This window comes from Dendrobates tinctorius, unplaced genomic scaffold (genome assembly GCF_039654945.1).
Source record: "Dendrobates tinctorius isolate UK_male_01 unplaced genomic scaffold, ASM3965494v1 ptg000113l, whole genome shotgun sequence".
Classification (NCBI taxonomy): Eukaryota; Metazoa; Chordata; class Amphibia; order Anura; family Dendrobatidae; genus Dendrobates; species Dendrobates tinctorius.
Window position 1 is genome coordinate 725,637 of NW_027361781.1, and position 13,946 is coordinate 739,582.

General features: G+C 44.5%; 1 protein-coding gene across 2 annotated transcripts in view; it reads right to left on the reverse strand.

Moving 5' to 3' along the window:
- The window catches only part of MYO5B (myosin VB), a 267,195-nt gene that overhangs the window by 141,468 nt on the left and 111,781 nt on the right, over positions 1 to 13,946 (reverse strand). For both annotated transcript variants that reach the window (XM_073589752.1, XM_073589753.1), the window contains exons 2-4: positions 12,860 to 12,970; positions 4,582 to 4,747; positions 1,602 to 1,746 (exon numbers count right to left, since the gene is read on the reverse strand). In XM_073589752.1, the coding sequence (XP_073445853.1) occupies positions 1,602 to 1,746; positions 4,582 to 4,747; positions 12,860 to 12,970 (422 nt within the window). The remainder of the gene's footprint in view (positions 1 to 1,601; positions 1,747 to 4,581; positions 4,748 to 12,859; positions 12,971 to 13,946) is intronic.

Consider the following 13,946-nt stretch of genomic DNA (forward strand, 5'->3'; position numbering starts at 1 on the left):
ACAGGTCTGCATTAATAATGCTTGCCATCTCCTTCCACCTATATCCCCATAGGTATGTTTTTCCTTCGTGTTATCCTTGGCCCTAAAAATAATCCCAACCATCAGTCCCCGATTCCAACCATGCTCGACAATATTCTAGAAAGCCAACAGTAAAATGGCTATGGGCATCAAATCCCAGAGCGCACTGACACTAATTAATGGGACAGAAGTGGGGTCCTTATAGGGGGCCCCATAGGTTAATCGTGCTGTCTGGACTAATTCCTACACTGGGTATTGCAGGGGCTGGACCGTTACCGTCATGACCTCACTAATGCAATTCGCTAGAAACATCCAAATGGTCACCGACACAACAAAATATGTACACACATGTAAAACAAGACACACCCATCAGAATCACCCAAAATGGGGCCACTAGAAACGTAAACCAGCTCCTTTACTGGTAAGTAACTAGGCAAATGTAAAGCTGCAGTTGTGTTCAAAATCTACCTCCAATATAACCTCTATTCAAAGTGGTTGCAAAGAATTAGAAAAACTTGGCAGCCTTCATTATAAAACAGTGCCACACCTGTCTACAGGCCATTAAGGGTATTGCAGCTCAGCTCCATGCACTTTAGTGAATACAGACACAAACCCAGATCAGATGTGGAGCGGTTTTGGGGAAAGAAAAAAAATAAATAAAAAGCAGAAATATTTTTCTAACCCTGGAAACCCTTGAAGTTCACGTGCCATTTCAATGATAAATGAAGGGAAAATGTAATTATTACAAATCGAGCTGAGAGTCCATGTCCGATGTACCCGACCAGATAGTGGTTATATAAGCGCAGCAGGACGGGGATGATAACGAGTGCAGAGAAGAAGAGGAACAATACGTGTCACTGGCAAATGGCTCCGATAAACCACTCACACACAGAAGCCCCCGTAAATAACGAATATCTCGGATTTTTAAGGGTTACGCTCGGACAGCTACCGCCTCATTCCTATTTTCAGCAATGCACATTTATTATCCAGGACGCCCCGCACTGAACGCCAACTACATTTACTCAATGTTGTAATAAATCTGTTTTTTTGTTTGTTTGTTTTTTTTCTTTTTACACCTTTGAATATTAAATACCAAAATGCAATTAAAACTTTTTTTTTTGTTTTCGGGGAAAGCTGCCAAAGATTTGAATTATCCGAAGAGTCAGCGTGGGGAATGTGTGTGCAACAAGGGAAGACGTTAATACACAAGACAGCTCCAGCACTGTAGAAGAAGGAGGGAAAAAAAAAAAAAAACTTAAAAGAAGAAAGAAAAAGTTGCTAATACGCCACAATGCTGGTATTAGAGTTTAGGACAAGTCATTCACATTTTATCAAGTTAACACTCGCTGATGGGATCCGAGAGGTTCCGAAAACCACAACCTGAAATTATCTGTTAGAGCAGAGTAACAGCACATAGAAATAATAAGCAAGAGGAGCACAAAATCTATCAGACAGTTGTAGAACATCATCTCTATGGTGGTTTTTACTTTTTAGCATGGACATCCAATTTGAACATTTCCTTACCGTTCTGCGCACTGGGAAGTGTTTCTGGATTTACGGTACCTGCATACACACAGACATACCTGGCCATCTGCTTATAGGCCTCTTCTGCCACAGCAAATATATGAGGGTCCATGTCGCCCATGTTTTGCCCGCTGTAGGCATAAATGACATCTTCACCGTAGATTGGCAACTGCTCGTAGGGATTTATGGCAACTAGCACAATTCCTGTGGAGAAAGCAGGAGCCAGGATTTAAGAACCAGTAGTGAGGACGCCCCTTCTGTAAATGCTTTACCCCTAAAAAATGAATTTACACCTAACATCCTAGCTGAAGAATAAGGGAATCATGCTACAACCCTATATAGGAGGTCTCTATATAACTATGGGGGACTGGAAACTTCGCTGCAGATGTATGGTGACTATTACTTGCCTCTGTATCACTACAATATTTTTTCAAAAATTACTGATATATATTTTATTAGGGTAAAGGGTCTTGTTTTGCAGCAAACAGCAGCCACATTTTCCTGCTTGTAGGATCCTCTTCAACCACTATGCAATTCCATGGTGCAGGGAGAGAGAGGGAGGAGGGGGATGCAGCTGCAGTTTCTCATGCGGGTTAGAGGAGGGGCTGGAGAGACATATGTACATCTATAGGTGCCTTTAGAGTAGCAGTAGGTAAAGTTGTACAAATAGACTACACCTGCATTCCCCCACGGCCAATTTACATTTTTGCAATTTTTTCCAAGAGCCATAACTTTTTAATTTTTTTCACACCAGCATACAAGGGTTTGGTTTTTTTTGCATGACGAGTTTTAGTTTTGAATGACGGGAACAAATTGAAGTTTGATGAAATGGTGTAAAGAAAAAAAAATATTCAAGTCTGCAAAAGTTTTTTCGGGATTTATTTCTACGGCATTCATTTTGCAGTAAAAAAAAAAAAATGACCTGGTGATATGATTCTCTAGGTCAGTACGGTTATGGCTATACCAAACTCTTAGAGATTTTTTCTATATTTTAATGGCTAAAAATGAATTTGTTTTGAGATCTAAAACTTTTTATTTTTCCGGCGCCAATCTTGTGTAAGGGCTCGTTTTTGGCATGGTGGGCTGTATTTTTCATTGATACCATTTTGGGTTACACATGACATTTTGATCGCTTTTCAATACATTCTTGGGAGAGGATTCGGCAATAATAAAAAAAAAAAAGTGCAATCCGAGCGTTTTGATTTTATTTCTCTTTACAAAGTTTATCTTATGGGTCAAATAATTTTGAGGACAAGGTGTTGCCAAACCGGTTTGTGCTATTTTAAAATAAAAAAAAAATCATAATGATGGCAGTGGTGGTCTTCGTTGGGACCCAGACCTATGTATAGGGGGCTAGGCTCATGTTCCATACCTCCACACCTTTCATGCACGGTGGATATCAGGAAGGGGTTAAAAGTATTGCAAATGTCACATATAGGAAAAGCAAGCATCATAACCGATTAACCCGGGACAAATGTTTAATATATTGCGTTTTCCCTGTATTTAATAAGACAAAATGGCTTGTTGCCTCTACCGTTTGGCACTCAGCCCCTGGTGCACATGCCCAAGTCCCTGGTGTACCCCACAGCCAGGGAGGATCTTGCCTTTATATCTGCAGAATTACACAATTTCTGTAATCTGCCACAATGATATTGATCCCAGTCTAAGGCCTCATTCAGACACAATTTTTTTTCATGTGTTAGAAAAACGGACTGATTTGGGACGGAGTGTGGTCGGAGTGTGGTCGGAGTGTGGTCGAAGTGTGGTCGAAGTGTGGTCAGAGCGGTATCAGTTTTTCACACATGTAGATTTTAAAAAAAAAAAAAAAGTTTCTCCACTTTCTTCTTTCTAACAGTCCATGCATATCGGACCACTCTGAGGTGTCTGTCCGAGTGCGGTCCGATTTTTTCATGGACCCATAGACTTGCGATGATTACTATGATCCAACTCTCGGATCAAAATCAGACATATCGCAATGACTTTCTGCAGACCGCCCTCTCTCCGCGAAAAATCATGGACAGGTGAATGGCCGCATAGATTATCACAGGTACGAGTGCTATCCGAGAAATCCACAGATGGCCCTGGTACAAAAAAATTGGACATCTGAATGAGCCCTAATTGTGACCCCAAAAAAGCGACCCAAGATGAAGGCAGGTCCTTAGGTGAAGACGGCCAGCGCCGCTGTGAAGCTGACCCCCCGCAATATGTCCAGCCAAAACCTCTGGATATGGATAATATCCCAAACCAATAATCAAAAATAATATATTGGAAAAAACTAGGACAGTACTGTTGGAAGTGAACCGAAAATAATGCCTTTATTAAAAATAAATTTGGCAATGGTTGGCACAGCAACAGAGTTCCCGCACCAATATAAATAAAAGTACAATAGATTAAAAACAAAACTAGAAACCACATCATAAATAATAATAAATATCACAATAGTCCCCAAAGTACATATATGAAATTCAATTTATTGCTCTCACCATGATAATAAGATCGCAATATGTGCACCAAGTTAAAGGTCCTAACTCTCATACATGCCTAGTATAGTGCACAGCACATGCAGGTGCCATGTCTATTACAATGGGGGACGAGAAAATAGGAAAGAGCCCAGACACCATATCAATATCTCCACACATCGATGTATTCAATAAAGTTACCGTTATGGGATGAAGTAGTGGTTTCTAGAGAGGTGCGGAGCACGCCCCAACACGCGTTTCGGATGATCCTTCGTCACCCCCTGCTAACCATTGCCAAATGTATTTTTAATTAAAGGCACTATTTTCTATTCACTTCCAATAGTACTGTCCTTTTTTCCAATATATAATTTTTGATTATTGGTTTTGGATATTATCCATATCCAGAGGTTTTGGCTGGATTTAATTCAGATTGGTTGTCACTCTTTTTAGGACTATTAGATCTGTATTTTTTTATTGTATGCTAGATTAAGATTTTAAAAAAAATATATATTTCTGATATGAAGTATATTAGGTTAATTTTGTTGGGTATATATTGCATCCTTTTTTTTTGGTTACTCACCGCAATATGTGTAGATGTGGTTGGATTCTAAGAAGCGGACCTTGAGGTTATGAAGCACGGCCGGTTCATGGAGGTAACTGAGGGCGGTCAGGTCATTCTCTCCCACCAGAATGTCCGGATTTCGCAAGTGAGGTAACGAGGAGGGAGACACGGGGAACTCCAGAACCTGGGAGCGGATGAACACCACATATTAGGAGAATAAAACATATCAACCACAGCAAAAAGAAAAAAACACAAACTTTATGGGGTTTTGAAACTGTATCTGTAGGTTACCTGAGATACGTAAACTCGGCAGACGGTATCGTACACGATAGGCTTGGATACACTGGTTGGCAGAGAGGAGCTGACATGACAGGCTTATTAGGGAGCTTTCACGTTGCCCTTAGGGACACGCTTGGTGGCCCCGTCGGGGCAGACGTCCAGACCCCCCGCAAAACGGGATCCTAGAGTATGCAACTATGGGCCATAGACATGTTTGCTCTGTCAGCACCATTATGGTCTGTGGCTCCGTCGACGGAAATGCCCGAATCCCATTTTGCGGGGTGGTCCGGATGTAAGCCCCAACAGGGCCACCAAACGGGTGCGGGAACACAATATGAATGCATACTCAAGCTAGTACATGATACGGCTAGATACACTTGTTCCACAGGTGGTATCACACATGACATAAGGGAATACGTGACTCCTGCGAGCTTCAAAGTTTGATCATTGATAACGAAACCCCCAAACAATCCATCTTAATGTAGAGCAACACTCGAGACATCATTTGGATTTAAATGGCCACAGCAGCCTTTTATTAACATATAGTACAAAACAATTTAAACAATAAAAACTCCCAAAAAGGGGGTGATCCATGAAGCCCCAATATAAACCTCAAATATCCAAATCCCACATTGGCCCCCAGGTTAAGTCTTACCCCCAGCCGCTATGCACCAGCTCAGGAGTAGATAACCAACCTGGCCAGACCAAAAACAAATCCAAGGGTCCCTTAATTATCACTTCAGCGGGATATTCAAACCCCGTCTACTTAAATTCACCCAGGGGAGTCCAGACCCTCTCTCGAGATCCCCCCACACACCAAAAAAAAACAAAACACGTAATAGATGTTTCAGGAAAAGTAAACGCCAGAGTTTCCTGAAGAGTCTTCTGCTTGAAATACTCTGAGGCTATGCTCACACATTGCAATTTTGCTGCATTTTTAATGCAAATTTTAAGCTGCGTTTTACAGAACCAGCAAAAGCTGTAAAGGATTTCAGAAATCCAAATTGGAAAACTGCAGCATGTCACTTCTTTCAGTTTTTTTTCCACCCATAAAAAGCAATCAGTAAGTACAAAAAAGCAGCACAAAAAGGAAGGTATCAGGTTTTGCTGCATTTTTTGTGCAAAAACCTCAGGATGTTACATCTTGTTTTTTTTGGGGGTGGTGCACTAAACATTTTCAGCATGCACAAGAGACGATAAAAAACACAGCAAGAAAAGAAAAAGCCGCAAATATGCAACAAATAAGGCAGCAAAACCTGATTTTTGTATGCAGCTTCTTTACTATCAAGAGAGTGGGGGGGGGACGCTGCAAAAACGCACCGTGTGCACATAGCATAAGTTTAAAAGATGTTGTGTGCGCATGGCCCGAGAGAAGTCTTCAGGATTTGGGATCTATAACATTCTCCCCATTCCCAACCACACCAGGATTACACACAGCCGACATAAAAAGCTCCTTTGCCGTCCAGCGGGATGAAGACTGATTTATTCTTTGCAGTTTTTTTTGCAGAGTAGGACACGAGCCATATATCAATGTTCCAGGCCAGCGACTGACAGCCGTCCACTTCTCTTCTGCTGATCTGCAGGTTGTAAGAAAATACAATCCACCTCTAGGGCACGGAGACATCCTGACAACCCTATTAATGAGGTATGAAATAGGGAGCAGTGATATCGCAGTCACTGTAGATCCCCACATCACCACTTACAGACTTATAATGGTGTCTTATACACAGCAACTTACAGCAACTTACTGAAACAACCGAGACTCTAGGTCATCTTGGGAGCAAATAGGGAATAACATTTCACGTGTCCACAATCTACCATCAGAAAGCTTCAGCCCCTGCAGCCACCGACCGATAAACTCGACTTTCATTATAGTTATGGCATCACTAGGATAGAGCAACACTTCATGATTATCACTGGGGCCCCCTTCAATCCAACTCGGTGACCCCCTCTAATTTTCCCCCTGCACAAAGTCACACTACTTTCCCAGAGGCATGGGGTGTGTTTAACGATCTCATTCAAGTGGTCGAAGAACATATGTATAGGGTAAAGAGCACACAGGGTTAATCTAGGCATCCCCTTTGATTTGAGGATTTTTGGGCCCCTGATACAGTTGTGGCCAAAAGTATTGACACCCCTGCAATTCTGTCAGATAATATTCCGTTTCTTCCTGAAAATGATTGCAAACACAAATTCTTTGGTATTATTATCTTCATTTAATTTGTCTTAAATGAAAAAACACAAAAGAGAATGAAGCAAAACATTGATCATTTCACACAAAACTCCAAAAATGGGCCAGACAAAAGTATTGGCACCCTCAGCCTAATACTTGGTTGCACAACCTTTAGCCAAAATAACTGCGACCAACCACTTCCGGTAACCATCAATGAGTTTCTTACAATGCTCTGCTGGAATTTTAGACCATTCTTCTTTGGCAAACTGCTCCAGGTCCCTGATATTTGAAGGGTGCCTTCTCCAAACTGCCATTTTTAGATCTCTCCACAGGTGTTCTATGGGATTCAGGTCTGGACTCATTGCTGGCCACCTTAGAAGTCTCCAGTGCTTTCTCTCAAACCATTTTCTAGTGCTTTTTGAAGTGTGTTTTGGGTCATTGTCCTGCTGGAAGACCCATGACCTCTGAGGGAGACCCAGCTTTCTCACACTGGGCCCTACATTATGCTGCAAAATTTGCTGGTAGTCTTCAGACTTCATAATGCCATGCACACGGTCAAGCAGTCCAGTGCCAGAGGCAGCAAAGCAACCCCAAAACATCAGGAACCTCCACCATGCTTGACTGTACTGACCATGTTTTTTTCTTTGAATGCCTCTTTTTTTCTCCTGTAAACTCTATGTTGATGCCTTTGCCCAAAAAGCTCTACTTTTGTCTCATCTGACCAGAGAACATTCTTCCAAAACGTTTTAGGCTTTTTCAGGTAAGTTTTGGCAAACTCCAGCCTGGCTTTTTTATGTCTCAGGGTAAGAAGTGGGGTCTTCCTGGGTCTCCTACCATACGGTCCCTTTTCATTCAGACGCCGACGGATAGTACGGGTTGACACTGTTGTACCCTCAGACTGCAGGGCAGCTTGATCTTGTTTGGATGTTAGTTGAGATTCTTTATCCAACATCCGCACAATCTTGTGTTGAAATCTCTTGTCAATTTTTCTTTTCCGTCCACATCTAGGGAGGTTAGCCACAGTGCCATGGGCTTTAAACTTCTTGATGACACTGCGCACGGTAGACACAGGAACATTCAGGTCTTTGGAGATGGACTTGTAGCCTTGAGATTGCTCATGCTTCCTCACAATTTGGTTTCTCAAGTCCTCAGACAGTTCTTTGGTCTTCTTTCTTTTCTCCATGCTCAATGTGGTACACACAAGGGCACAGGACAGAGGTTGAGTCAACTTTAATCCATGTCAACTGGCTGCAAGTGTGATTTAGTTATTGCCAACACCTGTTAGGTGCCACAGGTAAGTTACAGGTGCTGTTAATTACACAAATTAGAGGGGCATCACATGATTTTTCGAACAGTGCCAATACCTTTGTCCACCCTCTTTTTTATGTTTGGTGTGGAATTATATCCAATTTGGCTTTAGGACAATTCTTTTTGTGTTTTTTCATTTAAGACAAAATTAAATGAAGATAATAATAACAAAGAATTTATGTTTGCAATCATTTTCAGGAAGAAACTGAGTATTATCTGACAGAATTGCAGGGGTGTCAATACTTTTGGCCACAACTGTAGATCCCATTACTAACTACTGGCCTCAAGCACATACCTCGTTAAAAAGGCCAAATATACCCCTGTAAAAAGAAAATTATTGGGCCTCGCGACTTAATCACTAAATTTGGGTTTTTAATTCAATCCCATTATCCCATGTATAAGATGCGGCCTCCTCGCCTCCCGGGATATAACATCCAGTTTCATTGCTCTTAATGTGTAACCTCCGGCCCCTCGCTCCCTGGTGTGTAACCTCCGGCCCCTCGCTCCCTGGTGTGTAACCTCCGGCCCCTCGCTCCCTGGTGTGTAACCTCCGGCCCCTCGCTCCCTGGTGTGTAACCTCCGGTCCCTCGCTCCCTGGTGTGTAACCTCCGGCCCCTCCCTCCCTGGTGTGTAACCTCCGGCCCCTCCCTCCCTGGTGTGTAACCTCCGGCCCCTCCCTCCCTGGTGTGTAACCTCCGGCCCCTCCCTCCCTGGTGTGTAACCTCCGGCCCCTCGCTCCCTGGTGTGTAACCTCCGACCCCTCGCTTCCTGGTGTGTAACCTCCGGCCCCTCCCTCCCTGGTGTGTAACCTCCGGCCCCTCCCTCCCTGGTGTGTAACCTCCGGCCCCTCCCTCCCTGGTGTGTAACCTCTGACCTCTCATCCCCGATGTATAACATTCAGCCCCTCGCTCAAAGAGTATAACATCTGGACCCCCAGTGTATAATCTCTTTCCTCCTGTCATGCTGTCTGCCTTTAATAATGTGACAGAGCGGCCGGTGGTATAGGGCTCACTGATACCAGCGCCGTCCTGTAATAGGGGCCACCGGGGTAACAAGTCTGTTCCTGACATTTATTCCATCTAAATCTTCCCCATCACCTGTGAGTGATATTATTGAGGAGTGAAAGGAACCGCAGCAACTCAGCCATGGAGTGGAGACCCCTTAATAATAATGGAGTGGGGGGCTGAGTGCTGAGGAGCAGAGGGCAGAAAAGTCACCAATGTTTTGCTGACTCTAACTGCAGATTCCATACCTCCTCTGGTATAACATCAGCACAAACACTGCGCCCCCGCCAGAAGCTTCATGGCCAAACAGCTGCATGCAGCCTTACATCACTAAGCACAATGCGAAGAGTCGGATGGAGTGGTGTAAAGTCACCACCACTGGACTCTGGAGGAGACGTGATCTGTGCAGTGATGGATCGCACTTCTCTATCTAGCGTCTGATGGACAAGTCTTGATTTGGTGATTCCAGGTGGAATAATGGTGGAGGGGGATAATGCTGTTATCAGGGGGTGGCCTTGGTTCCAGTGAAGGAAAATCTTAGGCTATGTTCGTGTGGCGCCCCTGAGGCTCAGTCGCCACAGAGGTACTGCACCTTCTCCTAAGGTGCGGTGCCCCACCAACTAGGTAAGTTGGGAACTCCTTTCCACACTCCAACACCTGCATCCAACACACAGAATAGTTCAGCACTGAGCAGATTGCGGCTTCATGTTTAGAGGGTAGCAGAGCACCTTTCGTGGTTCCTGGCTTCGTAACACGAGATGAGCTGGGGGGTGGGTGGAGTTGAGATTCATATAAAGGGTTTGGAAAGTTTAGATTTACAGGTCAGTCTGACGGGAGGTCAGGGGGGAGAAGGACAGTCAGTCAGGAGAGACTGAGGACGGGTCTGAGAGAGAGGAAGGAGTGCTGCAGCTGCCTCAGTGATCTGAGCCAGCTGGCACGGGAAAGGAACAGAAGTAGAAAGACGTAGAACTGCAACCTAAGCTTCCATAAGAGAGAGAAGGAACAGTGCGGAACGAAGGAGTAGGAGAACAGAGAGGAATTGTGGGTTGGAAGAGGAACCCTGTCTATAGGTTCTCAGCGCAAGGCCGGGGCCCAGTCCCCGAGGTTGTATGGACACTTATGGTTCTGCAGCAGACACCGGTGGAGTAGTTGGCTGTAAATGCACTACTCCCATCTAAGACTTGGGGCACAACAGCAACTGAATAGAGAGCCAGGACTCCGGAGATGGGAGTCCCCGATAGAGGCTACAGCTATCTGTCAAACAAGTAGAGTTGTTAGGAACATCTGACAGGAGGAACTTCAGAGTACCAAGGTACTGGAGCTCTTCACACTAAAAGGCGCAATAGAGGAGTCGTTCAGGAAAGGTACATGTTGGCGGAGTGTTGGAGAGGAGAATCCTGACTTGCCTGGGAGGATGACTGAGTCTCTGCCCCGGAGGACACGGCACGGAGGTGGGAACCAGTGTGTACCACGAACTGTGAGTAAAGCTTTGGAACTACAAGCCCTGGTGTCTTCCATTCAATTGTTCGCCAGCACCGCTACATCTGGGTACCAGCATTCCTCACACTGCCTGCGCCTATTCTCATCTATTGCCATTACACTGCCCTGGGGTTACAGCTTCACCTGTGGGGAGCTACACCATCTATGCTGCAACACACCATCAGCCCCAGAGGATCTGCATGCAGCGTTGGCTTAACATCTTGCTTGCCAAACACCACAGGTGGCGTCACAAACTATTCCATTCCACCATTACTTGGGCGCCCAGGGCCACGGACCGGGTCACCGCCGCTGTGACACATCCCACTGACACCGGCCCGGTACTGAGTACCCCACAGCCCTGGGACGGGGCGACCCATTAACAAATTGCGTTTTTATGCGTTTTTTCTGCAAACAAAAGCTGCTCTCTTGGCAGTAAAGAAGCAACGTTAATAAAGCAAGTTTTGCTGTGTTTTTTTTCAGCATTTTGTCAGGATACGTTTGTCTCTTAAGAATGCTGATAAAGTTCAGTGCATATGTAGGGAAGTTGGACTGACGGACAGATCTGCCTGTAGTGAGAGGCAGAGGGGTAGCGCAGTGTAGGTGTGATAAAGAGAAAGGGTGCCGTATTATAGTTTGACCATTGGAGGGCAGTAGAGAGTGTAAGAGTGGTGACTGAATAACTGCCATTGGTCAGAGAAAATGTCAGGTGATAGTGGGCGGAGCTACCAGGACTGGGAGTATAAAAGACTGAGGGAAGGTTCTGGAAGGTCCTGTCAGTGAGGGGAGCACACTAGAGAGGAAGTTCTGCTGCGGAAATAGAGACAGTAGAAAGGCTCCAGAGAGGACTGACAGTCGAGGCGGTCACGGGGGGTGGCCCAGAGGACGCTAGCCGCAGACGGTCTGTGGGCATTGAACGGACGGTGGACTCAGATTGGTGAAGCACTGTGGTGGATGGGCCTAGGGCAGCCACAGTGAAAAGAGCCACAGAGGACGCCACGGTTATAGTGACAAGGGAAGTGAAGGTACCCGGGCCTGCACACAGAGAAGTGTGAAACTGCGGTGATGAGCTGTGGTGGTTGTCAGAAGGACAGCCAATAAAAACGGACCTGTTGAATACAAACTCTGTCTCAGTCTCGTGTCTGTCTACGGCAAGAAGAGGGACACCCTCCATCCCTGTTGGTTAAACTTTTTCTTCCATCCTACACATAAAAAAATAACCTGCGCTTTTGCAGCTTTTTTTTTTTGCACCACTCATTGCTTTCAATGGGTGAAAAAACGCTGGGAAAGAGGCGACATGCAACATATTGCAAAAACGCAGCTCTTTGACAAAACAGTCAGGAAAAAAAACAAAAAGTGTGCATGAGATTTCTGAAATCTCAGACTTTGCTGATACTGTGAAAAGCAAGTAAAACTTGCATTAATAAAGGTATTAAAAATGCTGTAAAAACGCAACGTGTGAACAAAGCCTTAATCTCCAGTATGAGAAATTGTGGACAATTGTAGCCTCCAGCATTGCGGGAATGGTTTGGGGTTCCCCCCTTTCTGTCCCCATGACTGTGCCCAGGGCACAACCTCCATACAGACATGGAGGGGGAAGAACAAACCCCTTAAGCTATCTGACCAAGTACGATTTTCCAAGAAGGCAGACGTAGTTTGCTAGGACCTCTAGAGCAGACAGAGCTGTGGGGGGCTCCTGCTTGTAGCTAGAAGCCTTACAGCCAGAGCGAGCCTGGTAAGAAATGGGGAGAATGCTCAATCCCATGAGACACCTAAGGAATATTGTTTTCTTTGTTGACTGCAAAATGAGATGAAAGGGGGAGAAAGAATTAAAATGAGAACGGCTGAGACTTTATTTTGTGCATTTCCAATATTTATTGTTCCTGTAAGTGGAAGTCATACAGAAGAGAGGCCAAGTGGAAACGACCCCCTACTATGGCTTTCCATTACCGCCATCATTATAGCACACAAGCCAGACCACTAACACTTCCTATTCCATCAATGGGGAGAAGAGAAAATGAAGGACCACTATAGTAATGGACGATAATCTACTCACAGATTCATCTTCAAGTTTCAGCTGCAGGACTTTATCTCCCTCTTTATAATCCTTGATGATTTCAGCCGATCTCCAAACGTCTTCTTCATCAGGGATCCACACCCGGGTGTACTAAAGATAAAAAAAAAAAGGGAAACAAGATTTAGGTACTAAAACAATTATTATATTTATGCAAGCAATAATAAATGACTGCAAAAGTAATAAGTGCAGCAAAGCAGTAATTCCCCGGCTCAGCTTCTTCTCTAGGGCACTACTAGGCAGTGCAGATGGGGAAATAACAAAGGACAGTAGAAAAAAATGCTATTAGAATATTTATAAAGGTTGTAGGCGATAACTGATTGATTGCTGGGGGTCTGATCCCTGGAACCCCCACTGATCTTAACAATGGCCCCCGGAATGGAGAATTTAATGATGTAATTAGGTCCTATGTTAATACATCGCAGTAGCTACAAATGCCAAAAAATGCGCTTGGTGTAGTTGTCACTTTCTTTCGCCAACTCCTTTTTGGCATAACCGCTGCATTACTGATTGACATACAGCAATAAGCACAAGGTAACGTTTTAATAATTCCTCCATCCCCCAAATAATGTGCAGGAGGCGGCCAAATCCCTAACATTAGCAGCCATTTTTTTGCATCAAACTATATGACCATGGGCTAAAGGGGATGTCAATATCAGGAACCACGTCATTCTAAACTGCGGCCCTATTAGAAATTTGAGGTCCCAAGAGGTTGGCGTTACACCTCTTTGTACGACCGATGTTCGTTTGCTTCCAGTCTGTCCGCCGCTGAGCGATGCCGTACAACGCCTGCAGCCAAACATAAAAAAAAAGACGTAAAATAAAAGGCGCTTGTGCAAGAAATGAAAAACAATGTAATAAAAAGGAAGCGGAGAGGGGTGTCGGAGGGGGGGCTCCTATTTTTCAATAAAATGTCTAAATTACAATCGCTCTGAGAATACATTATCGACCCACAGAAAGAAGCCCGGCCGTATATTCCCCAATCTAAGCAAAATGCTGGTGAAGGCTCCTCGATGTATGGACGCATCATAAAACATTATATCTCCTATTGTTCTGTGGATTTCACTAC